Below are 27446 nucleotides of genomic sequence, written 5' to 3'. Positions count from 1 at the left end.
CCTCTGCTTTTTAGAAAGGTAAAGATAGGTAAGTACTCACCATAACCTCTGGAGAATCCTGGTCTTCTGTAACGGAAACAATACATATATTACATCAAGTGTAAAGTTTAAGCTGTCATTAAAACTTTTCCTTTTGAAATGTGTACCCCTGGGTAAAACAAAGTACACAAATACTTTCAGTAAGTGGAGTGGGAGGTTGACACTTTTTCTTTTGCGAGAAAGAGATGGTGGGGAGGGGCAGAGATTGGCGGAGAGTGGGATGTGGGGGTAAGAATCTCAAGCAGGCTCCATGCTGTCAGCACAGAGCCTGGTGTGAGCTTCATTGCACGAACTGTGAGATCGTGGCCTGAGCCAGAGTCAAGAGTCAGATGTCAACTGACCGAGCCACCAAGGTGTCCCAGAGACGGACACTTGGAATTTTTGTGTTTCCTGTGGACTATAGAGGCAGTAGAATAAAAATGAAATCTGAAGCCTTTCCACACGCATCATTACAGTTGTGAACTTTCCCACTCTTATTTCGATCCGCTCACCAGTGAGCACCTAATCTCCCACTACTTACAACCTATGAGCTGAGGGTTTGCTGATAGGTGTAGAAAGCTTCCTCACACCCCGGGTTTTCACAGAAATCTCACACGTGAATCCGAGGATGCAGCTGGCGAGGATCCCCATTGCACTGAGGCAGACTGAGTCCACAGCAGTGAGAGCCAGGAAGACAGCTTAGAACTTGTGAACTCAAAACCTTGAGCCTCAGGACAGCCTTCACAAAGCCAGACAAAGGTATCACATGGGCTCAGAAAAAGATGTCCTCTTTGCCTGGAGCCCCGTTCACTCATGCATTTGCTTGTTACAGAGACTACTTTTCTAGCCTTTCAGGGGAAATTGGATGAGGTACTCTTTTGAGGGGTTAAAGGCTGATACCCTCCCGTCAAATATCTGCAAATTCTGGAGTCCTCAGTTTCTTACAGTTGCGTGATTTACGTGATTCTGCCAGGACCTCCTTCTTCAACTCGAGCCCTTGCTTGGCTTATTCTTTGACTCTCCCAAGCACTCACCCTTCCTCAGAGGCTCTCCCTCTCCCAAACCCTGTGCAGCAGAAATCTGTGAAGCAGGCTAATTTGGGGAGAAAGGTAGAACATTAATTCAAATTCAAACAAAGAGTGGAACGCTGTACGTTAGCCCTCCCTTTTCCTAGACCCTAAAGCTTTCCTATGCGCTGTTTCCTGGCCATTTCCAGCATCTTGCCTATTTCCTTTCCATTCTCTCCTCCCTCCGTTGTCTCCTGTTTTCCACTGTTCTTTCCTGATCCTAAATGTGAGGAACCCACCTTGGAGTTCACTCTCCTTAAAACTGTCTTGTTTTTTTTTTTTTTTTTAAATATGTGTGTAAAGGAAATTGTAAGGATGACTCCATCTATATCTTCATCTTGCCATAAGTATTGACTAATTATCCTACCCCATAAACTAGGATACGGTTATCCCAGATCTATAGTAAAGTAAATCGAGGGACAATTCGTTTAAGATCGCGAGGCCAGTGAGAACTACAGCTAGGGCCCAGTATTCTCCAGCGTGTCTGGAAAAAAGCTACCATTCCAACAGCAGTAAGATCTTCTTAGAAGTCTTGCTTCAAATGTTCTGTTCTTCTATTTGAGATGACATCTGCTGGGGAAAATCATCTAGTAAATAGCCTTGAGGCTTCATTCAGTCGTGTCAATGTGGTTTGCTTCAGTACTGCACCCTGGTGTTAAGCTTTCTTGAGCTTGCGATTTACATCTGGTGGAGGTTAAATAAGGAAGTCAAAAGGTTCTCCTTAAATGTAGAATGGTGTGTGTGTGTGTGTGTGTGTGTGCACGCGCGCGCGCAGACTATATGAGATTTTTCTCAGCCTGGGCACGGCTCCCGTTTGCGGCCAAATAACGCTTTGTTGTGGGACTGTCCTGGGTACTGGCAGAGGTTTCCCAGCATTCCTCATTTGTGCCAACGAGACTGGGGTGAGAAACTCCAGCCCCCACGTTGTGACGACCAAAAATATTCCCAGAGTAGGACAGTGTTCCCTGGGGATAGAATCTCCCCCAGTTGAGAACCACTGTGTTACATTCTCCCAGGCTGACTCTTAAAACAAAGGCATGATTCGTGCCCACCAGTCTGACGTGTGCCTGTCTTAGAGAAGGTACGGAATTGGCCATTCATGGTTTTGGCTAATTGAAGGTGCTTATGAACTTGAGAAATGATAAAACAAGAATGCATTACATCGCTGGAATTAGTTTAATAAACTTGACTTAATTAAGACAAATTATCTGTTCAACTCTCATTGACTCAGGGAATCATCCGTCTGCTCCCCTGTCCTACAAATGCCTCTCTCTCCTCCATTCCTGGCTTTTCTCATCACTGGAAATGAAATTAGTCCACGGGCATTCATCTAGTGTTTTTTGTTTATTTTAAAGTGCTAGGATTTTATTGTTTATTTTAATTTTTTTAAAATTTTAATTAAAAAATTTAATGTTTATTTTTCTGAGAGAAAGAGACTGAATGAGTAGGGGAGGGGCAGAGAGAGATGGAGACACAGAATCCTGGTACAGAGCCTGATGCATGGCTCAAAGTCATAAACTGTGAAATCATGACCTGAGCTACCATCAAGAGTAAGATGCTTAACCAGCTGAACCATCCAGGTGCCCCTATAATTATTTTATTTTTTTATTTTTATTTAAAAATTTTTTAATGTTTATTTTTGAGAGAGAGGGAGATAGTGGGGAGGGGCAGAGAGAGAGAGAGAGGGAGACACAGAAGCAGAAGCAGGCTCCAGGCTCTGAACTGTCAGCACAGACCCCAGTGTGTGGCTTGAACTCTCAAATGATGAGATCATGACCCGGGCTGAAGTCAGACGCTCAACCAACTGAGCCACCCAGGTGCCCCAGAGTGCTAGGATTGTAAACCACAAGGTGTATGAAGATGATAGAATTATGATGCTTGGGAAGTCCTCCCAGAATCCTGTTCATAATGGATAAACGGTTGATGCATCTGTGGTAGTTGCAGTATGTTTTCTCCTCCAGTATCTCCAAGTGCAGAATGCTGCAATGAGTGCCGTTCATTCCAGATTTCCACTTGTACCTAGAGGATTCTCTAGGTACAAATCAGTTAAATTTCTAGTTTCTGCATCTAGGTTTCCTTTGTAAAGATGTACATGTCCCCTAGAACCTCAGTTAGAAACAAACACACTTGATGCTCAGATATCTAAATGTGCATGTGCAGGTTTTATTTCTTGTTCTCTTGTGTTCATTTGTTCCTTCCTCTCTCTGTCTCCATAAGTCAGATTTTTAGTCTGGGCATCTCATTAATGTTTTTTATTCTCTTATTACCAAGAGTAACTATGATGATTGTATTTCATATTGAGATATATACTGATCTGTTGTAATTCAGTGCAATGAAAAATTGTGTCAAGTCATGACCAGAGAGGAAATCAGATTTGCCTAATTAAAGGAGAAACAAAGCTCTGGTATCCTGTATCTTCAACTAGCCTCTTAAACCTCAGATTCTGTTTCATTCCATTTGGGTAACTAGTGTTTTTGTGCTCCCTGTAACAATTATAGCTATGATGATATCAAAGAAAAGTGATTTCTTTTGAGTAGGAAGCTTGCTTCTAACTAAAGTCCGGATAGATTGGGGCACCTGGGTGGCTCATTCGGGTAAACTTAAGACTCTTGGTTTCGACTCAGGACCTGATCTCACAGCTTGTGGGTTCGAGCCCCATATTGGGCTCTGCACTGACAACATGGAGCCTACTTTGGATTCTCTCTCCCTCTCTCTCTGCCTCTCTACCTGCTTGTGCTCTCACTTTCTCTCAAAAATAAACAAACATAGAAAAAGAGAACCTGATGGCCTGACATTTAAAAAAACTAGAACACAAATAGTTGAGGGGAAAAAACCCTTTTCATTCCCCAAGAGAAAACCAATCTGCAAAATACCTAACCTAGAAGTGGGTGAGGGGAGCTTTGGAAGAAATCTGTAATACTAGAACAGGAAAGTTTCTCAGAGAGTTCCATTCAAGGGCCAGAGAATGATTTCCAATCAAGATTAGCACTTCATCTAAGGAGCAAACCTGTAGATCCAGGGAAACGATGGCCATTTGGATTTGAGAGCAGTCTTGAACAGAAAACTGATAAGGTGCTGACATCGTGCCATTTCTTAATTCAAGAACAAACTCACATCTCCTAGTGAGGCTGTCTTTTTTCTTCTTAAACTGGCTTCCAAAAAACATACCTAAATGCAATACAGGTTTCAAGGGGGATATCAAAGAATAGAGTCTGTCTCTGGTAACCAGATGGTTTTTCCCTCTAGCCCACAGTAGTCTTGGCAATCTTTATTTTCTTTCCCAGATGAACCTCCACCCCCCCCCCCCTTTCTGAAAGAACCCTGCAAGTCAAGTTCAAGAAAATAGTATCCCGAATCCATTTGGAAAGCAGAAAATAGGGGCTAAAAATTCTCATCCTAAAAATAATATTTCTTTCCTCTGTGAGATGAGGGATGTTAACCAAGCTTATTGTGGTAATCATCTAGCAGTGTATGTTAGTAAAGTCCTTATGCTGTACACCTGAAACTTCTATAGTGCTATAGGCCAATTACATCTTCATAAAACTGGAAGAAGGAGAGGGAAGGAGGAGGGAGGAGAGAGAAGGATCCATAGAACCTTCCCTCCTAGAGGAAACAGACCCATGCTGGTGGCCACACAGTTCAGCCATCACGTGTTGAATTGTTCTTGTTGAAACTAGCAACTCCAGAAACCCACCTGAGAGAATTCTTAATGTAAAAGCTGTGGTCTCGAGCCTACAAAATCTGGGGTGGTCCAACAGATCAGAGGAGGAAAGTGATGGAGGAGGTCTTGTCCAGATGGGACCTTTTGGAATAACACCTGCCTGTCTTTGATGGCCAATTGAGTTGTCATAAATGTCCCAACCAAGGTTATTGGAATTAAGCATGGAATGTTCATAATTAGGTTACTACCAGCCATTCTATTTCAGCCTACAATTAGTAAATCACTAAGCTCATTTGCCTTATCGTGAAAGTTCTTAGGGCACAAAACCACAAGTTAATGAAAAACCCATGAAGGTAATCAGAGCCAGGCAATTCTGTACCTCCTTGTAAACTTGATTTCTTGGATTTGTAGCACCTAGCTAATTCTTATACGATATAGAACAGAGTATAGATACTTTATTTTTTTAATGTATGTTTGTTTATTTTGAGAGAGTGAGAGAGATGGAATCCCAAGCAGGCTCCACACTGTCTGTCCAGAGCCTGATGTGGAGCTTGATCTCATGAACCATAAGAACATGACATGAGCGAAAATTGAGTTGGATCCTTAACCAACTGAGCCACCTAGGTGCCCTCAAAAGTATAGATACCTCATAATGGGTCTTTTGACACTTGGCATCTCCCAAGAGGGGCACGTGGACTGTGATGCCAGAAAGCAGAAGGAGGGAACTAATGGATGCTCAGGGTGGTCCACAGTAGGGACTCAGCCCAGCCCATCATAAACGGGCACATGGTCCCTGAGGTAGAATGTAGTTTTTATTCTAGATACTGTGATAAAGCTTTCAATTGTTCATAGTCCTGGCTGAGGTCGTAAGAGTGGAATAAAACTATAACCCTTAAATCTTAGCCAACTGTTGCAACATCTCTTCAGTAAACAACATTCACAAGGGAGCAAAGCCAAATAAAAATGATTTGGATGTTTTTTTGTTGTAGTGGAGATAGTGCATAGTAAAAGTAATGCCAATATGATACCATATTTCTTAAGAGCCAAAGTGAATACTAAGAACAAAAGCAGAGTATACAGATGGACTGCATTTTATATCGTCATTAGTTTCGCTAAACAACAGTCCTATTGACCTCTAGTCACTGAGTCCACTTAGAGAACATAATGGAAAAATCTAGAACTTGACTAGGATGTTCTGAAAATGTCTTTCTGCCCCTCTTGGGGGGAAAATCTTTGATTTGGAATCTAACGTAGTTGAAAATTAAAGTATTAAAGCGTCATGAATAAATGCTAATTAATCTCTGCTATTTCTTTAAAAGAAATAGAAATTACATTAATCAGTGCTGACCTGAAGTGAATTCCTCAGAATACACTCCTGAAGTTAATAGCAAATCATAATTATATAAAACCTCCAAGTTGGGCTATTTTGAAGTTGATGTAAGCCTCTGGCAAAAGCATGCTATATTTTGAGCCTAATATTTGTTGTAGCCCACATTGTTCCCCTCGGCACCCATAACCACACATAGGCCTGCCTATGTTTCATGCAAGGGAGGTCAATTTAAGCCAAACCTTATAGGGAGGCATAGAATGGAAAAAAGAGGTGGGAGTAGGGGAGTGGCTTTAGGATGGTCCTGATATTTGCAAGGACATTGATTAGGTGGGAACAAGGGCCTCAGGTATATTTAGTAATCTTGTGATGGTCTTCTTCTTCATTTTCTTAAGTGAGCCACATATTCTGTTCTTAGAAATCCATTTGTAAGTGTGTAATGACTTCTAATTTGGCTTCAAGATTGCTGTGTGGCATAGTGAATGAGCTTAACCGAACTCACAGTTCACATCAATAATTTACATTACTGGACTCCTGGAAATCTGTACACTTCCGAATGTCTCTGAAAGAACTCTAATTAATACCATGTGTATTCATTTCTACCATTTTTTTTTTTTTTTTAGCTCCCGGTAGATCCCGCCTCCCTGGATCACTTCCTTCTTCCACACAGCAGGGGTAAAGAAGGAAAAGTGATCATACAGTGACTGAGGAACATTTTACAAACACTTTGTTTCTGTTTACCTTTTAGAGATATCTGTTTATTAAAAAAAAAATGTTTTTTGGACCGTTCTCCTCTATCCTCTGTGATCAGATTCCTCAGTTCCATGGCTACTGTGAATATACTGAATCTGTAGTATTTAACCTGGAAAAGGTGTTTTACATCCAAATTTCTATTTCTCAAATGTAATCTGTTCCAGTAAATCTCTTCCTAAATTTTTTTGCTACTATTTTTTTGTAATGTTTGTTTTTGAATGAGAGAGAGAGGGAGGAAGTGAGGGAGAGAGAGGATCCAAAGAGGGTTTTGTGCTGACAACAGAGAGTCCAATGAAGAAGTGGGGCTGGAACTCATGAACTGTGAGATCATGACCAGAACTGAAGCTGGACACTTAACCAGTTGAGTTACCCAGATCCCCTCCCCCATTTTCTTTTGATATCAACATGGAATATATTCTCCTCTTATCAACACTGATTATTCATATATATATATGGACATATATATATATGAATATCTTATGTAGGCATCTCTATATATATAAATGCCTATCTTTAAAAAATGAGTTAGACATGAGAAAATTAGGCAAATATGAAAACAATCAGGAAATTGAGTTGGAACCAGAAATGCATTTGTACACACATTTCAAACCAAAGTCTTAGGTAATTCTGGCTGTGAGATTTCTAGAGGTCCTATCAAAGGAAACCTATCAGTTAGAAGATTAACTATCAGTTAAAATCAATCTGTGCTGGGGTGCCTGGGTGGCTCAAGTCAGTTGGGCATCTGACTGTGACTCTTGGTTTTGGCTCAGGTCATGATCTCACAAGTTTGTGAGTTCGAGCCCCATGTGGAGCTCTACACTGACAGTGTGGCACCTGCTTGGTTTTCTCTCTCTCTCTCTCTTTCTCTCTCCCCCTCTCTTCCCCTCTCTGCTCCTCCCCTACTCACTTGTGTGCACTCTATCTCTCTCTCAAAATAAACAAACTTGAAAACCATAATCAGTTGTACACGAGCATGGTTTTTCAAAGAAGGAAGGGACACCAGGACTAAAGAGTGTGGTCACTGTGCTGTGGGAACAGTAAAACTTCCCAGAGTGGGGAATATCTGGATTTTATTAATTAGCTTTGATGTGACAGGTCCACAGATGTCCCTTAAGAAACCAGTGAGCTAAAATAAGAGCTCTGTGTTTGTCTTTTATTAGTTGAGAAGCCCTAATTCTTCAGGATTCTTAGTGGTGAACTTGCTCCTATGGGTCGTTTCCACTGAAGACTTTCAACTATGGAAACTCAACAGAGTAGACTTGTACAAAATCAGTTGTGTATGAAAGCTCTTTAGATATGGTTCATTTTGCCTTTAGTTCTATTAATATAACTGAAGCTAGAGCTTTAAGTCAGGAAAAATACTGTAATGCACTGGAAAGTTGGTACATTGGGGGTGCCTGGGTGGCTCAGTCACAATTTGACTTTGGCTCATGTTGTGATCTCAGAGGTTGTGGGATCGAGCCCCACCATCTGACTCTGTGCTGATGGTGTGGAGCCTGCTTGGGGTTCTCTCTCTCCTTCTCTTTCTGTACCTCCTCACGACTATGAAAAGAAATAAACTTTAAAAAAAAAAAAAAAAGTTAACCTCTTTGACCTCAGCCACAGCAATTTCTTGCTTGAAAGACCTCCAAAGGCAAGGGAATTAACAGCAAACATGAACTATTGGGACCTCATCAAGATAAAAAGCTTCTGCACTGCAAGGAAACCATCAACAAAACTAAAAGGCAACTGATGGGATAGGAAAAGATATTTGCAAATGACATACTGGATAAAGGGCTAGTATCCAAAATCTATGAAGAACTTAGCACACTCCATACCCAAAAACCACAAAGTCCAGTGAAGAAAGGGATAGAAGACATGAACAGACACTTTTCCAAAGAGGAAATCCAGATGGCCAACAGACATATGAAACAATGCTCAGTGTCACTCATCATCAGGGAAATACAAATCTAACCCACACTGAGACACCACCTCACACCAGTCAGAGTGGCTAAAATGAACAACTCCGGAAACAACAGATGCTGGCATGGATATGGAGAAATGGGAACTCTCTTGCACTGTTGGTGGGAATGCAAACTGGTGTGGCCACTCTGGAAAACAGTGTGGAGGTTCCTCCAAAAATTAAAAATAGAACTCCCCTATGATCTAGCAATAGCACTGCTAGGAATTTACCCAAGGGATACCGGAGTGCTGGTGCATAGGGGCACATGCACCCCAATGTTCATAGCAGCTCTTTCAACAATAGTCAAATTATGGAAAGAGCCTAAATGTCCATCAACTGATGAATGGATACAGAAGATGTAGGATGTATATAAAATGGAATACTACATGGCAGTGAGAAGGAATGAAATCCTCCCATTTTCAGTAATGTGGATGGAACTTGAAGGTATTATACTAAGTGGAATAAGTCAGTCAGAGAAAGACATATGTTTTCACTCATATGTGGAACTTGAGAAAATTAACAGAAGACCATGGGGGAAGGGAAAGGTAAAAAATAGTTAGAGTGTGAGGCAAACCCTAAGGGACCCTTAAAACAGAGAAGAAACTGAAGGCTGATGGTAGGGGGTTGTAGGGGAGAGGAGAAAATGGGTGACAGGCATTGAGGAGGGCACTTGTTGGGATGAGCATTGGGTGTTGTGTGGAAGCAATGAATCACATGAATCTACCCCCAAAACTAAGAGCACACTGTATACAATGTATGTTAGCCAGCTTGGCAATACATTATATTTTAAACAAAGTTGTTAGTCATTCCTTGCTCAAGCAATATTATGTCAACTGTTGGCTCTACATGACTGAGTGGAGGAGAGGACAAAGATCCTGCATTCTGCCAGGTAGATTGCAGTGACTTCTTACAATTCCATGTTCTTCATTCATTGTGCTATTGATTTGAACCCAAAAGTTCCCAACCCCCATAGAAGGAGAATCTGAAACAAATACTTTCTCCATTAAAAAACAAAAACAAACACAAAAAAAACAAAGCAAAAACAAACTTCCTAACCTACAGGGATGTTGGCTGGTTTCTGTAATAGATAACAATACTGTGCTTCAGTACAGAGCTACTGGACTCTCCTAAGCCCTCCTTCCATTTATAGAAACGTGATGAAAATGATACCAGTAGTAAGAATTAGCATTTATTGACCATTTGTTATATGCCAGGCATTGCCCTCAGCATTGAACCTGCTTTATTACATCATCTTGTCAACGGCCCAATGAGATGCGTGCTTTTCTTTTATCCATTGTATTAATGAACGAAACTGGGGCCTGGAGAAATTAATAACACGCCCAGAGTCACAAGGCTCTTAAGGAACAGATAAGAGAACGAGAATTTAACTCCTGGTCTAACTTCTAATGATGTATAAATCTCTTAACCACATCAAGTTCTAAGCCTGTTTCTTATTCTCTAGTGGCAGATGAAGTTCCTAAGAGGACCAGCTTAATGTTGAAAGGGAAGGGGGGGAACATGCCATGGACAGAGGACACCTGAGGCTTGTGAATATATGAATTTCCTGGGCTGGTTTTGATGTACCTATTCAGAGACAGGGTTTTATCTTCCACACCCAAGAAATAAGATGTGACAAACTACACTGAATTTTGAGTGGCCAGACCTGCATAAGAGAGGATGTCCTAACTTTGTAAAATGTTGGACTCGTTCATTCCCAGATAACTTCATTTCACACAGAGGAGGCATGCACACACATAGTTCAAGGCTAGCAAATAGATTTTATGTGAAATTTTATCCTAATTACCACAGAATTCCCTCTCTGTTGATACCATTTCCATGAAAAGGTTTTTGAGGTTGAACAAGGCTGTCTGAAGAGTTGACCTTGCCTCACTGGTACATGGACTAAACTTGCCAAAAAAAAAAAAAAAAGTTGTTTGATATTTAAGATTTTATCCCATTAGGTGTCTGAAGAAATTAGCACATGAAACCTGTGATTTTACAAATGTAACTGCTTAGTTGAAAGTAGGTTGATTTTTTTTTTTAAAGAGGGAGTAAGTTTAAAGCCCAAATTCTACAAGCTAAATATTACAGGAAGTGCATCGATAAAGGGACAATTAGGAAAGCAATGCATGGGGGCCTGACATGTGGAGAGGACTTGTTCTCCACTACTTCCTCCCATGCACTAGCTGATGCCACATAGAGCTTCTTCTATAGACGATGAATAAGTAATTTGGAAGAAAAATAGAAAGGGGGAGGATCAGTCTAGAATGCATTGTGTTGATTCTTTTTTTCCAGTTCCTGACCCCCGTCGTGTGAGGTGATAGAATTTCTGGTGTACCTATCTGCACCGTTTTTTTAAAAAAAATTTTAATGTCTTATTTCTGAGAGAGAGAGACAGCGTGAACAGGGGAGGGTCAGAGAGAGAGGGAGACACAGAATCTGAAACAGGCTCCAGGCTCTGAGCTGTCAGTCTGCACAGAGCCCGACGCAGGGCTCGAACCCACAAACTGTAAGATTCTGACCCGAGCCAAAGTCGGATGCTTAACCGACTGAGCCACCCAGCCATGTACCTAGCTGCATCTTTTTAAAGCATATTTCTTCCATTTCTCTCATGAATAGAATTTGCCTTAATCACAGGCAATGATGTGTATCCAGGGTCCTTGGGTCCCTGGTTTTTCCTTGCTTATCATTTCATTGTCCCAGTTCTTTGTGGGCAAAGAAATCCCATGGACCCCCAATCTTCATAGTTGGTTTTTCCTTCCAGTCCATGTTGCAGGGCTGGGAAACAGATAAAATAGTCTTGCCTGAGTCAGATAAGCTCCTTAAAAAGAAAAGATACCATGAGCTGCAATTAAACAGTGCCCAAGGGTTAAAGCAGTCTCCCTTTCCTTAATCATGTGCCTTACTCAAATGAGAATTCCCCAGTACGAAGTGTGCTGTAGAAAATGTACCTGCTTACTGTTTTCCTCTCAGATCCAAAAGGACATTAAGATCAGAATTACCAGAGTTTTGTAAAACTTGGACACACACACATTTCCATTTTTGTCCCCTTTTCGGGCTTGCTTTCAGTTTTATCTCACAGTGCTACCAGTGATTAATTTAAGGAAGGGTGGCATTTCTTCACCGACTTGATTTATTGCATTTCTGCCATTGCACTCGGGTGAAGACTGGGTGTTCGTTGGTAATAGCCTCGCAGTTTTAAAGATGAGCCTGGTATACCTTATTGCCTATTGCAAATGCAACGAATCGGATGAAGCATGGGCGAGAATTAAAGTAATGCTGTCTCTTCTTTTCAGATGGGAAGGTGGAAGTCACAAAGGAAGGGGTGAAGCTGTGCACCATGGGTCCAGGAAAAGTGTTCGGGGAGTTGGCGATTCTGTACAACTGTACTCGGACAGCTACCGTCAAGAGTAAGGCTGTGTTTTTATTTTGCAAATACTTCCAATGTCTTTTTCTCCCAAGACCTTTGAACTTTTGGTTGACATACATCTGGATTCAATCTCTGTGATTTTTAACCTATATTTTAATTCTCACCTTGCAATGCGGTTGGTTCATCCACTAAAGGAGGGTTAGCAATCAGTTGTGCCCAACTTCAGTTTTATTGCTGACTTCTGGTAAAGCTTCCTTTAACCTGGATTTCCTAGAAATTCAGATTTATAAAACGTGATAAATGAAACTGAAGGAAGACCTCTCATTTTCTGTTGTTAAGCCTCATGCTGATACTTAGGGGATTTTTACATATCTTGTCTATTCTGGGTTACATTCCCCCATAAATTCCACTTGTTCATTCATTGGGTTAGAAAAATTTAAAGGAGAAACGTCCTTCATCTCATTCAAGCATCAGTGGGTGAGATATATCCTGAATTCTAAAATTGTGTTGGAGTATATTCTTGTCTTCAGCTGCTCATCAAGCTGTATATTATAGTATTTTTCTTTTCTACTGATTGAGCTTATTTTAAATCAGGGCAATAAAGCAGCTTGTTTTCCTAATTTTACATGTATGTGTATATATGATTTCTCTAGCAACGTTTATTACTCAGTAGAAGCAGCTGCAGTACTTGGGGAGTGAGGGGAAGTGGTTTTAAATACTCCTTCCTGACTACAGGGTATAATGAGTATGTAACAAACAGAGCTGAGTGCAAAAGCCAACAATGGAAGGTCCGTTGCATCTTGAGGCAGATGTGTGTATTTCGTGTTTGAAATGGTCTTAGATACATAATCCTGTAGGTGATTGCAATCACAAGTCCCTTTGATTAGGTTTTCTTACTTTAAAAAATACTTTTGGCAAAATGACAAATTATCCATTAGTTTTAGCTGGATGCCATTGATTATTCTGTATGCTGTGTTGTTTTTTTTTCTCACAAGTATGACATACGGCTAACAATATGGCTCTGAACCTTGGACTGTAAAGAATTCAAGAATGCATGGCCGGCCAGAATCCCAGAAATTGTCCTATTTGTCTTGTTAGTGAATTGCCTTGTTATTCATTGAAGTCACTAACCCCTCAGTTGCAATTGGGTCCTTATAGGATGAGTTTTTCTTGATACTTTATCTTGATCTCTGAAGGCACAAAACTCTTTTGATTGATAGGCACCATGACGTTTTTATTTTATGTGATCATTTAATTATATGACTCAAAGAGTAATGAAGCCCAGTGAGGCATTACAGAATCTGCCACAACTTTACCTTGTTTAAAAAGTGCCTTAACTAGATAAAAGAGTAGCCATGGCACTGTTAAGTGAAACAGATGATCCTATCATGCCACGTTTTTATGAGAAATACATTCCTTGTAGGTCACAAAAAGGGGCCACAATAACACATTTTGATTAAAACAGGCTTTCTCTGAATCGTGTATAGTGAATTGTGAATATTTTAAAGTATTTCAGCCTTGTATACTACTCATTTAATCCTAATGAAAACCACAATTCCCAAAAGGTCAAGAGTTGGTAATAACATGTGCTTAATCTTTTGAAACTTTGCCTTATTAAAGAAATATTTTAGATAGACTAAATAGTGCATTTAAATGAATTTTACTGCAAAGGTTTTTTTTCATAAAATGATTGCTTGATAACATTTATTGGGTTCCTATAAAATGGAGTTCATCTGCAGTAGCTTCTATTGTACTCACGTTTGATCTGTTGAAATATGTACTATGTATCTGATTCAGTGAGAAGAAACTGGGTGTTGAATGCAAATTAATTCTAACCATTTGGGGTGATCAGAACATCTACACCAAAGAAAATGAGTAATAGAGCATGGTCTTTAACACAGACTCACAAAGGATGCACGCACACACACACACGTGTGTGTGTGTGTATTTCTTCATAGTGCCTACTTAAGATGTGGTGGTTGTACTGAGAAAAGAGCTTGAGGTTGATGGAGTGTACTCTCTCTGCATTTATAGGTGGAGAGGTTTCTGCATGAGTAAGGAATAATATCTATTACCAAGATATTTTCAGTATTGTGTAAAAAACTGTAAGGTGTTGAATAATGATTATTTCTTATTCAGGACCTTTTGTTCTGTGTCTCACACTATCCAGGGAGATTATCCTTAGGACCATGATCTTTAAGTACCACTTTAAATTTATGTTTAAATTAAACTTTCACGCTGATCACTTTGTAAGTCTGACTAGGTCCCATTATGGATGCTAATTTTACCAAATGACTACAGAATAGAAACCGCCCCCTCCCCCATGCTATCTTCTCTTTACATGTGATATTACTCTTTTGATCCAGTTGTTTCTCAGGATTCAGGATTTTGTTGATTCTTGTCCATTTCTTCTTAGCCATCATTTTGTCAGTCATGACCTTTTGGAGTATGGGTTCATCCACCTGGGTATGACCATGGAAGTCTCAGGACTTTGCCCATCCTACTCAATAGCTTGTCCACCCGTGCCTCTTTCTTACTCACTTGCGTGAGTTGTGACACCCTTTGTGTCAACATCACCTATTTTGTTTCCTGATCTCTTTTTCCTTTCATTCTCCCTAGGTCAGCCTGAAAGCGACCTAGCATTTTAATGCATTTTTGATCTCACAGTGGTAACTAAGTCTGGGGTGACGTTCCAGAGCTCCTCCATGTATGAGAATCATTTCTTGTTCAAAAGAGCACTTTTTTTGAAATTGTATCAGACCATGAATAAATAAATCCTAGTGACTTCCTGCTAATAATAACTTCTATGACCTGTTGCTTTTCCCCCGCTTAACTTAGGATGTTAAAAAGGTTGTTTTCTTATTAAAGCTCAAGATTGATAGATGCTAGAAGATACGATCAGCTTGTCATTGATCACTTTGTCCATAGTTCAACCACCAGAAGCACCAAGATAGTTTGAAGCAAGCCCTTTGTTTTTCATGTGGGAGAAATCCATTGTCATGCATCTAAAAATAAATGTCTCTTACTGGTTATTATGGTAACACCAGGAGAGGGTTCTCATAGCACCAAGAATAACTTTTTATAACACTCAAACCATAATGACCTAGAAAGAAAACATGATACTATGGTGCAGGAGATCTATATTCAGAGTTCATTCCTGTCTTGTAAAGCAGCATCATTGATTTTTTTTTCTTTCCCCTTGAGAAATGAATATGTCAAAATATATAAAATTAACATTTTGTTGGAAACAAATGTAATGGACGTCTTGGGATCACGCACGGCTTAAACACCCTCAAGTTTTCTTTGTTCACTGTGATAGGAACACGGCTGCTCGGATCATCCATTCTATCACAAACTGTCCAGATGCCACAGGGAGGAAAGAAATCAGTTGTTACGTTGGATTTTCACAACACCAAGCAATGTCTCCAATGGCGCTTGAACTTCACATTTTATCTAAATATTTTGGGGTTGTGGAGACAAAAGAGTTTCACTGTCCATTTTCAAGCCCCACAAAGGTGAGGGAGTTCTAATACATGCGTCAGTAACCCTTGCTTCCTCGGTGCCCATACCTGCAAGCGTGTTACTGTCTCATCTTCCTTAAGTGTCATTTCTGTTTCTGATTTCACTTTTCACTACCCTCACAGCTAAAGCAATATCAGTTTATACTCCCCCTGGGCCTCTTAACCTTGCTTCTTTGCCCAAGGTTCTTTAAAAAATCTGTCTGACTGTCTGTCTGTCTGTCTGTCTGTCTGTCTCTCTCTCTCTCTCTCTCTCTCTCTCACACACACACACACACACAAATGGAAACACTGACATTACTGGAAACCTAAAAATAGAATGGAAAAAGAATTTTGTTTACAATGAGAAAGGGGATCCATGATACGGCCCTGTGTGTGAATTTGCAAGGACATTGATGGAATTTTCTTGTTTTACCTGGATTTCCCACAACCAGTCCTCACAGTGTCTCTCTGGGGTTTTTGTTTTGTTTTGTTTTGTTTTGTTTTTGAGGTTTGACTTCTATGGCTCTTGGCTCCCAAATTCAGTTGTACATGAATTGGGGTATTGTTGCCTGAAGGTACTACATTGAAGTCCATTCCTCCTCCTATGAGTGTTCACTTCACACATCCCTAAACCTTAGGTAGTAGTTTATTCAAACCGTTTCACTCAGATAGAGTCCAATGAAATCCAGGAATAAAAGATCTCTCCTTGTAAGAAACCTCTCAACACTAGGTTAGGTTGATAACCATGGAAAATTATCTGCAAAAATGGTCTGTGGAGGTGTCAGGCTCTTTTGTGAATGACTTGGGCAAAGTATCTGATCAATTCTTTTTTCCTTAGATGATGGATAGCAAGTATTTAAAAATCCCTCAGTATTAAAATACTTGAGTACTATCACAAAAGAGCCTAAACAAGAAATTTGACAAATTGGCAACTTCAGTAATTGCTAAAAATATCTTTCTGCCTTAGCTTTTGAATATTTGGAGGTTTGCAGAAGCTTTCCTAGGATATTTGTACGGGTGGGGGGGGGTGTTGACTCACTAAGATATTACAAAGGGTCGTAGACAGTTTAAAAATAAAGTTAAAAGGGTGGGATTTTTCAGTGTGTTCTTCTTAAAACTGAGTCTATGCAGTAAGGTGGCTTCTACATGTCCACGTAGCTTTGTGTCAGACCTGTTACTCAACCTGACTCAGAAAAATCTGCCTACTGTCAAAACAAACAAGCTAAAGGATGGGAAAAAATTGACTACTCTTTCTTGCACAAATACCTCTCTGTACTAGGAATGTAATACTCACAAGGTCAACAGTGCCTTTTACTGGTAAAGGAACAAAAGAAATGAATGCCAATTTCACTAATAAAAGGGAATCCTAGATAAAGCTCTTAGATGGACTGTAAGCCTTACATAGGAAGGTGATTAAATCGAGAAGTGAGCAATTAGACACTTTCTTGAAAAACTTCATTATAAAAAGCATTTTTGATGAGAAAGTTACATTCCCATGCAGAGATGAAGCAACATTGTCTCTGAGTCCTCACCACTGTCACCTCTACAGTTACTACCTGGGGTTTAAATGAGCAGCATTAGACTTGGACTGTGGGCTGCCTGTTCCACGCACAAAAGCAGAGGAGATAAGTATGGTAATGAAGTTGGCTCTGTTCTGCTTCCAGAGACCAATTAAAAAGATGCAAGCTTTGCATTCTCCTAGTCTAACGCCCACCTTCTACTAACCATCCTGAAGGGAGAGAAGAAACAAAGCAACCTTAGGCTGAAGATGACTAGAAATATGAATCTGATTACAGAAGGAACAGTCCAGGGACCTCCCAGGAATTGTCCTCCTGGACAGCGAATCCGTGTTACTGCAGCATCTCGGGGAAGCAGATGCATGGTGTAGTGAGTTAGCCAGGATTCTGTTGAGTAAAATGTTATTTTTTTTTTTTACCACATTTGTCTAATAAAGCATACTGTGAAATTAGTAACATAAAACCAATTGTGTAATCCCTGAGAAATAAATTTCTTTATTAAAGGAATCAATTCGCTAGGTACCAGTGATGCCTCGTAACAGACTAACCTGAATAAATGCACCATGCAAAAGCTATTTGAACTCGTTTCTGTATCATGGAAGTGAAATAAAAGTGAATTTCAAAAAAAAAAGTGAATTTCAGAGAAGTGGAAAACAGTAAACTCTCATGTTTTTCTTTTATAGGCCTAAGATTTTTCTTTTTAGTCTTGATGGGAATTGTTATAGTTAGAATATATTTGATTTATATTTACTTCCAAAAAAAGATTGGAATTCAGTATTGATTGGGCTTGATAGACAGTCATATGTTAGCAGTGCTTCTTGGGGGAGGAAGGGAATACCTCTTATGGTCCAAGGAGGGCAATATTACTTAATTCCTTCTTGTGGCTAGATAAATGGCTCTCTCCCTCCCTCTCTTAATTAATCGAGTACCTTGATTGTTCCTTGTATCTAGACAATAGTCAGGCTTTAACTGATGTGATATTATTTTTTAAGGATCACAGTTAATTTAATATAAATGGAACAATGGGCAAAAAAGGCTGATTTTTTTTTTAGTGGTTTCTTTAAGCTTGGAGAATTTTCTACAAAGACCTGCATCCTAAAAAAACAACCACATGGGGTGCCTTGTTGGCATGGTTGGTGGAGTGTGTGGCTCTTGATCTCCGGGTCATGAGTTCAAGCCCCATGTTGAGTGCAGAGATGACATGAAATTTAGAAATAAAATAAAATTAATGTAGTCTATGGGGCGCCTGGATGGCTCGATCAGTCAAATATCTGACTCTTGATTTTGGCTCAGGTCATGATCTCATGGTTGTGAGCATGGAGCTGACTTTGATGGATCAAGGCTGAGCATGGAGCCTGCTTTCAATTCTCTATCTCACTTTCTCTCTGCTTCTTTCTCTCTTTCTCCCTCCCCTCCCTCCCTCTCTCTCTCTCTCTCTCTTTCTCTCTCAATAAATAAGTAAATATTAAAAAAAAACAAATGCCTATAAAAAGTCCCCACACAATGTCAAAGTTGCATCAGCTTTAGTATACTTAATCTTAATTTACTCAAGAATTCTCTGATAGAATTTATTGCAATAATTTAGTATTTACTCAGGTGATTGAAAGAAGAAAAAGCGAAGTAGTAACGCATGTCAATACTGTATATTATGTCCTTACTTTTTTTAGAAAATGAAACCTTTCTGTCCATGGATTGTCATGGCTGCTGAACAGGAAAAATGAAGAGAGCAGAGAATGTTTGAAGGCTTTGAGTGATGCTCTAAATTTAGGGCTTTAGGGCATGGTGTGGTCCACCTCATTTTATTGTCAAAACAACCGAGTTTATGTGACTGGTCCCCTGTCCCCAAGCTGTGTAGTAAGAGGGAGGTCCGTGACTGTGACGCTACTTTGCTCTGCTGCTGTCACAAGCTTTTACGTTGCATCCGCAGTGGCTCATTTTGCTTTTCAACACAAGCGCGTCTGTAGGACCTCTCCTATTGACCTAAGGCTTCATTTCCATGAAAAAGCTACACTGCATGTTATAATTGTGGGTTTTTTAAATTTTTATAATGGAACATATGGACCTACATTAAGTACATCTGTTATGAAAGGATAAATCCTGTGATAGAATGTGGAGAGGGTCATAAGCTGAAAGCCTTCGAGACACATAACAAACAGTCTGAACCAATTTGGGGATCTAGTTTTTGCAGCATATTTGAGACACATGAGTGTCTAATGCAATGAAACTTTATAGTTCTGCACCTGAGACATTACTGAGCAGCTACATATTCCTTTTATGCAATATATTAGCAATGGATTTCTTTAAAGTAGAAATTCCAGAACTTTAAACAGCAACTCAGAAACCTCGATTAAAGGACTTTTTAATTTTTTGTTATGTAACAAATCGATTAAAGTAAATGAAAAAAAATTGAGTCATGACAAGCATGTTTCCTTTTGTTTCCCGCAGAGGAAAAACCATCTCAGCAATTCATTGGTGAATCTGAGGAGCCCACTTTTCTTCTGGAACGTTCTTTGTTGACTAGATACATTTCTAAGTAACCATGGTAACAGTGCTTTATAATTTACAACCTGTTACCCAGGCACTATCTAATGTGATCCTCAAAATATCCCAATCTAGTAGGTGAGAGAGGTTGTCCCTAATTTTCCAGATGAGAAAGTGTAGGCCAAGATCATTTACAAACCATCTGATACAAATTTAAGTAGCTGTGTTGGAAACACTCAGCATAGACAACCCTCCCTCCCTTCCCTCAAGTGTATAGACTTTTGAGTAAGTCTATAAAATGCTTCCTACCCCCACACAAGTGTGCACTCCTGATTAGGGAACTTCAAATGTTCATCACAGTGTTTACCAAACTGTGGTGCCCGGAATGACATCAGCATCCTCCAGGCCCTTGTTAGAAGATGCCAGAGATTTTGCATTTCTATCAATTCAGAAATCTTTGGGGTGGGTCACAGCAATCTGTGTAAAGCAAGCCTTCCAGCTGATTCTGAAGCATCCAAAGTTTAAGGACCACTGATCTATACCCGAAAGGTACTTAATTTGTATTCAAGTAACACTCTTCCCTGCAATTCAAATGTCAATATTGAAGAATTTGAAAGAAAACCGCAGACATTAATACTAATTAACTATTCTTCTGGGCATCATTGCAGATAGTCTTTCCCTTGTATTTTGTTGCTGTTGAGCAGAGATATTTAAGAAAAGTTGCATTTTTCTTTTAGAGTGAAACACAGCATTAGTGGAAGACTCCAAGCGTTGTGCTGATGATTAACATATTCTTTTGAAGAAGAGTGAGAAGTAAAATTAAAAGAGAAACAGGTTGAGAGGGAAGGAAAAAAATTAAAAAAATCATGGACCGCTGAGCTATGTTGTTAACAAGAATAACTTTTAGATTTATTGAATTTGATGGCTAGGATGTTGGTAGGAAAACAGCGCAAAGGAAAAAAAGTTGTGTTTGATTTTTGTTCTTTCTCGTGGTCATGAATATAATTTGGATTCCGTGAAAACAAATATAGATGGGCAATTTTAAGAGAAAGCTGACGTGGAGATGTCTGAATAAGTACACAGTTTTTCACTGTTGGGTTAAACCCAGTCCATTGGACCAAGAGTGGAAGAGGCCCCTTATAGTCTGGGGAGGTGGTCACTGATCTAATTCCAGTGGGGGACCTAGCAGTCCTAGATGGATTGCATATCTCTTGGTATCTAATAATTAGAAGATGAAAAGACGTTCATGTACTGCAGTCCTTGAGAAAGAAATGGTGAAGGCGGTGCTTCAAATTAAGATGGGTAGAGAGCTGAGGTCTGGTGTGTTGCAGGTTGTTGGTGAGGAGACTAGCCAGCTCCTCCTTTCTGCAGGCATCTTGGAGGATTGAGTTTTTACTGTGAGTATGGCAATAGATTCTAGAAAATTAGTGTCAACTGCCCAGAAAGGCAAGGATGAGATGGCTGAGAAATGGTGGCAGCTTAGGAAGCTAGATGGTGTCTTCTGTAGCTAAGTGTTCTTTACTCCCTTTCTCTAAAGAACAGTCTGCTTTACTAATAATACACATTTTATGCTCTCATAATTCCTCTCACTTGTAACAAAGCAACTTTTTATAGACTTGTCTATAGTTTTCTGAAGGGAATCGGACAGTATTTTGCAAACTGTCTTCACAACTGAATTCTTGTTTATTTCCAAAGCAAAATCTCACGGAGTGCTTTTGTGTATGGAGTTTGTAAGAGTGGCGTTTGCTGGTTACAGTTTGGGGAGAAGCCTCCAGGGACCCCCTCTAGCCTCTCTTGACCCCCATACTCTTGATGCTTTCCTACTCATCTCTCTGGTTTCAACACTTCTCTGGCAATTGTTGTTCAAATAACACAGTGTGAAAAACACTGCTCTAGTTGAATCCAAGAGTACTTGGTGTATCTAAGTGGTGGTAACTTTTGAGAAACTATCTTCATGCCCTTAAACAGGCTGTGAACATGCTTTCTACCCTTCACAATGGCTCTCTACCATAGGGAGCAATGGCAGGACTTCACTGATGAGGTAGCTGAGCCTGAGAAGGCTTGCGTGACTTCCTGAAGGTCACACATATAGATTGCTAAACTCTACCTGTCTCCTTGTTTTTTTCCCAGTTAGACTTTGAACTGTATCACCTTAAACGTTGTTCCTGGCGATTGGTAGCTGAAGATTCCACTTCGGATCTGTATTGTCATTCCTCAGGAAGTTTTTAGACTCCTATCAGATGCTTGAGGCACTATTACACCAGAGAGGGGTGCCTAGGTGGCTCAGTCGGTTAAGCGGCCGGCTTCTGCTCAGGTCATGATCTCGCGGTTCATGGGTTGGAGCCCCGCATCGGGCTCTGTGCTGACAGATGGCTCAGAGCCTGGAGCCTGTCTTCCGATTCTGTGTCTCCTTCTCTCTCTGACCCTCCCCTGCTCAGCTCTCTCTCTCTCTCTCTCTCTCTCTCTCAAAAATAAATAAAACTTTAAAAATTTAAAGAAAAATAAACACACCAGAGAGCATCATCCAAGAGAGGGCGAGTCTCTACAATTAAAGTGTTGAGAACTTAGTTGGAGAGATGGATAGAGGTAGATTATAAGGAATCCCTGGCAAACGAGAGATAGAGAGGTAGAGGAATTTTGAGGGGGCAAGAGATGGCTCTGGGCTGGCATGGGCAGGGGGAGACGGACCCTGACCTGTGCCAAAATTAGTGAGTAGACTAGTTCAGAGTATAGGATCTCTGGGTTCAGATTCTCAGCCACTTGCTCTGTGCCTATCAGAAAATAATTTAATGGGGGTCAGTCCTTCTTGGGCCTCAGTTCTTTTACCTTGAAAATAGTAAGGATGCAGCCGATAATTATGGCTAAGATGAAACAAGAGACTATCTGCGAATGGCTTGGTGCAGACACGAGCATGTAGTGCATTCAGTAAGCACTAGCTGATCTTTCTACAGCTGTTCTCTTTACAGCTAAAACTAAAAGCAGGAAAGGATTATGTAGCCGTTGGGACCTTCATTACCTGAAGAACCTGGGAAGTACCCCACGAGGAGCCCAGAGTATAGTTTGACACCCCACGGCTAGAGCAGTGAAGGGAGAGGAATGGGCCACATTCCTGAGGCTTAGATCCCTGCAGAGATCCCACATCCTGACATACACTTCCTTTTGCCAACTGCTTTTACCCAGAAACATCACTGCAGACATACATTTTGAATGAAGTGGCATAAGAAGGCCCAACATCAGAACCAAAGTACCGGTATGAGTATAGGGCACGGAGATGAGATTACACTTCTGTTTGGACGTGTGCCTTTCAACTATGCAGAAGGAAAGAACATCTGGGCTGTCTCAAGCCTTGTTGTTCTCACTTCCCTCCTGGGTCGAAGTCTCAGGACTTCCATGAGAAATGTGTGTGCTGGTGGTGTGTGTGCACAGCCCTGAATGGTTGCCTACTGCATCAAGGCCTTGGACAGATTAACAACAGACAGCTAGTGGCTTGCGTTTAAATGGCAATTATTTTCCAAAGTAAGATTTCAGGCAAATGACACGTATACTTTTTATCTTATGGCACAGCCTGAAAACTCAAGACTTCTGGTGTCCAATTAGTTTGGCCCCTTTGATTGCCTCAGGAAAGAACGTTAATCTTTTCTATATTTACCATGTTCTTTCTGGATAAAGATGGTGGTGATGGCCACAGTTAGGGCTGAAATCCATTGTCTACCCTACTGTCTCCCACCCCAACACATTCAACCTCCTTACTTCCTGTCCATAACCTTAGCCTTTGATCTGTATTTGAATTTAGCAATTCCTGGTTTCCCTAAACTTCGAGTTACCCAGAGTTCCAGAAATTGTTCATATTTATTGCCTTTCACTGTCATTGACTACTTTAAGGCAGAATTCTGGCACCTTCAATGGAATTTACCACTGAAGAACATCTGATCATAGTTATCCATGAAGCTTGAGCATAACATGAAAGGAAGTGAGCTGCTCACAGACACACACACACACACACGTGTCAGTTTTGAATGTTGGTATGTGCTTTTTTTGTTCTTAAGGTTTTCTTATGGGTCAAGGTGGCTGCATTACATTTCTTCTCTTTGAGCTTTTCAGGCCTGTGGTCACATTCTTGTTCCCCTTCTTCCAATCCTTGTTTTCCTGTTCATTTTTTGCTATTAAAAAGTGGTTTCTTTTTGGCCCACAACATGCACTATTCTTCTTGGTCCCTGCGACTTGGTCACTTGAATACTAATACTTTATATTCGTGTTTCATGAGTACTTTGAATTAGAAGCTGTTATGTGTGCTCTTTGGTAACAGAGCTGATGAAATGGGAATTGCAGGTTGTGGGAGAGAATTAAGACATTGCACAAATACATTCAAATGTAATGCCAGTTGACTTGGCATAGCTTCAAATTTAAGATGCAAAATTTGAATCTTAGGTTTTTCCCAATTTTTGCAATGATGTTCTGTCATTCAGTTTCAGGACTTAGGTGCTTTATTGAGTTGAGCCACTGATCACTTAAAATTCATGGAATAATTATGTTGATTGATTTTAATTGGTCAGCAGAAACATTTCAAAAAAAATTAACGCTGACAAGTTGATTTATTTACAGCCACGGATTAAGGTCTCAGAGCGTTAGTTACATAGGCACTGGGTTTCTCTTCCAGATGAGCTAGGAAGGCGTATGGATTGATGGCATTTGGGGGAGCAGAGTTGGACTTCTTGTTCTGCAAACTGATTCTCAGTTGCTGTTGATGTTTGGAAACCTGTGTTCATCCATGTAGTACACAACCCAGGACAGTTTTATAATTTTAAGAAGAACTTGATATGCTGACACCCACAATCAGATAAGCTACCTTCTGATAGAATCTTCATTTTCAAAAGGCGTTCTTCTGAAGTCGTCCCATGTGGACACCTAGCTATGGCGTTCCTGTGCTTTCTCTGACCAGTAAAGAGCATCTGCCCATATGGGCTCTTCCCAAGTATATCTTACTCATTGCACTAGGTGTATACTTGCGGCTTGTAGCTAAAACTCCATCCAGAGTATATTCTCAGCACTTGCACAGTTCTTTGGGCATCATCTTTTGGGGTAGAATGATGGCATTGCCACTCAGCTTGCCTTCTTGGGACCTATAAGAGAAGCTGCAGATGTTGATAACAAAGCCAGTGGCTATGAGTCTTGTAGATTTGATCACCATGGAGTAGCTAGGAGCCCTGGCTTTGACCCAGTGGTGTGTAAAAGCCCATAAAAAACCTTTTCTTTTTTACAACAGAATGTTTAGAACATGGAGAATATTGATAAGAGTATATTAATAGGGTTATTGATAATATGGGGAGATGGTTATATAGTATTTGAGGTCTTAACATTTTTTAAAATAAATGAGGTCTATTGGATAGTCAAAAAGGATTTTAAAAAGCAGAGGTCAGAATGCTTATTAAGGAACATAAACATAAAAGCAAACTTTTATTTAAAAAAAAACAGTAGTTTTGGGGGCGCTTGGGGGCTCAGTTGGTTAAGTGTCCAACTTCAGCTCAGGTCATGATCTCACAGTTTGTGAGTTCGGGCTCTGTGCTAACAGCCTGGAGCCTGGACCCTGCTTCAGGTTATGTGTGTCTCTCTCTCTCTGACCCTCCTCTTCTCACGCTCCGTCACTCTCTCAAAAATAAATAAACATTAAAAATTTTTAAAAACAATAATTTTTATGAGAAAAATTGATTTGGTTATTTCTCATGGAGGCCCAAACCTGGCATATCTGAATGCTGGAAAGAGCTCGTAGAAAAGGAGAAAACAATTGTGGACCTCGTCTCTGTAGCTCTTGGCTCAGTGCACAGGAGACTAAAGGAGAGTGAGAAGGGCCGCCTAGGATCCAGGCATGTAGACTCATTTACAAATAAAGAAAACCAATTGAGATAACAAACATGCCTACCATACCTAATGTACCTGGCACTTAGTAAAACTCACACGCAATCGATTTAATCTGCTTAAAAAAAAAATCAGTTGGAAATAAAGGGATGATACAAAGGTAAAAAAAATGGAGGAGCTTTGAATATTGGTTTAGCATAGGGCTGTTTGACTATTTAGACACTTTGGTTCTGTAGAATACATCATTTTAAATGTATATTGATTAAAACATTGCTTTTTCTGGGTTTACTTAGAATTTTACATCTCAAGTAACTCACCATTGGCATAATTCCATCAGCACCTCCTCTTTCCTCTTAGGAGAAATAACAACTTTGGAGCTCACCAATAATTAAAGAAAGGCTCATTTATGTTTTCCTGCTAGTGCTAATATTTTCTGCTTAGCATTTTATTACTATTATTATTATTATTTCACCTAGTATTTAAAAAGAAGCCTTGAGATGATTTTCAAGTATCTTCACACATTGTGAGACTAACATCATGATCCTATGAATTGCAGAAGCTTGTCCACATTGAAGGACCTAAAAAAATCCTTTTTGAGTTCATCTTCCTAACTTGAAGGGGATTTAGCTTTTTCCATTATGTGCTTCAAAAGAACTATTGAAGAGTTCTTGGAAATACCTTGGAAAGCTTAGAGGCAGGCATGATAAATCAGCTGACCCCAGGTGGAATGGTTTTCCACCTTCCCTTCTGACCTCTTCTGTCCCCCCTACCCCACGTTAAGTTTTCTTCAGCACCAAGTCTCATCACCTCCACAGACTGTGGCATAGGGACAGAGGGCAAGGACTGTAGACGGGCAAGGACTGTAGACCCAACTTTAATTTCGAGGGAGACATACACGGTGAAGCAAGAGAATGAAACCCACCTGGATGAATAATAGGGTTTTGTGTCCATAGGGTCCATCACCAACTCCTCATGCAGGATGCCAGTGGCCGGACTCACCCATATTGGGCCTCTCCTTTCCCCTTGGAGGGTAATAGACAGTGACCTCCAGTCTTTTCCTCCTTGCATATACCCTGACCATAGACACCAAGTTAATTCTATTCCTCTCAAACTTTTCAGACAGAGGCATCTGGTTACAGTGCTCACTTTGACCTCTGCTGGCCATGGCTGCCATCTTCCCAACATCCTCCCTGCAATGTGGTGGGGAGATAGCAGCATGGCCTTTGCATCAGCTCCAGTGGGTTGAAGGCCGAATCACTTTGGGCTTTAGTAAAGTTTCCACATTCGTAAAATAGGAACAATAAGGCATATTTCATTGCTTGTGGTGACACTCAAATGAGGCAGTATATGTCAAGTGCTGATTTTGTGTCAGAAACAAAATATGAAATCAATAAATAGCGATTGTTAGGATGGCTTTCTGTCCCAGGAGAACCACTGTAATTATCCCATAACTTGAGAAACCGATTTCTAAGATTCCTGGAATCTTTTCTGTGCTGGTGCCTTTTTTCAGGGTATTCTTTCCCTGGAGAATGGCTTCCGTGTGCAAATGTCTTTCTAATCTCTGCTGAGTGAAGACCGCACTATGTACTCTCCTCCTTTGTTTTAATGTCATTGTTTGTACCTCATTCTGAATGGTGATGATGTCGCCTTCACTAAGTTGTCAGGCCTTTGTAGGTCCGGACGATGCCTTAATTACCTTTTCCACATTTCTACTTTGGTTTTTTCCACATTGGTCAAAAAACTCATGTTGGAACTTCCCGGAGGTTGGGGGATGGTGTTTATGGAATGAAGAATTTCATTTGTGATCACCTCTGAAGAAGGTTCTAGAAGCTAAAATACTGTCATCAAGGCATTCCTGCAACTAAGCCATGGAGATTTCTTACTGATGTCATATTGGGCCCATCCATGAGTACCTATTAAGGCCTTATAACACTCCTTGTGGGATCTTAAACAGTCT

General features: G+C 40.3%; 1 protein-coding gene across 2 annotated transcripts in view; it reads left to right on the top strand.

Annotated features, from left to right (window-relative positions):
* The window catches only part of PRKG1 (protein kinase cGMP-dependent 1), a 1238678-nt gene that overhangs the window by 453678 nt on the left and 757554 nt on the right, over positions 1 to 27446 (top strand). For both annotated transcript variants that reach the window (XM_077755217.1, XM_077755219.1), the window contains exon 3: positions 12065 to 12178. In XM_077755217.1, the coding sequence (XP_077611343.1) occupies positions 12065 to 12178 (114 nt within the window). The remainder of the gene's footprint in view (positions 1 to 12064; positions 12179 to 27446) is intronic.

The sequence above is a fragment of the Crocuta crocuta genome, unplaced genomic scaffold (assembly GCF_008692635.1).
Source record: "Crocuta crocuta isolate KB4526 unplaced genomic scaffold, BGI_CrCroc_1.0 scaffold2, whole genome shotgun sequence".
In the NCBI taxonomy this organism is placed as follows: Eukaryota; Metazoa; Chordata; class Mammalia; order Carnivora; family Hyaenidae; genus Crocuta; species Crocuta crocuta.
The sequence above is the reverse complement of the archived record's forward strand: the minus strand, read 5'-3'. Positions and strand labels throughout refer to the sequence as shown.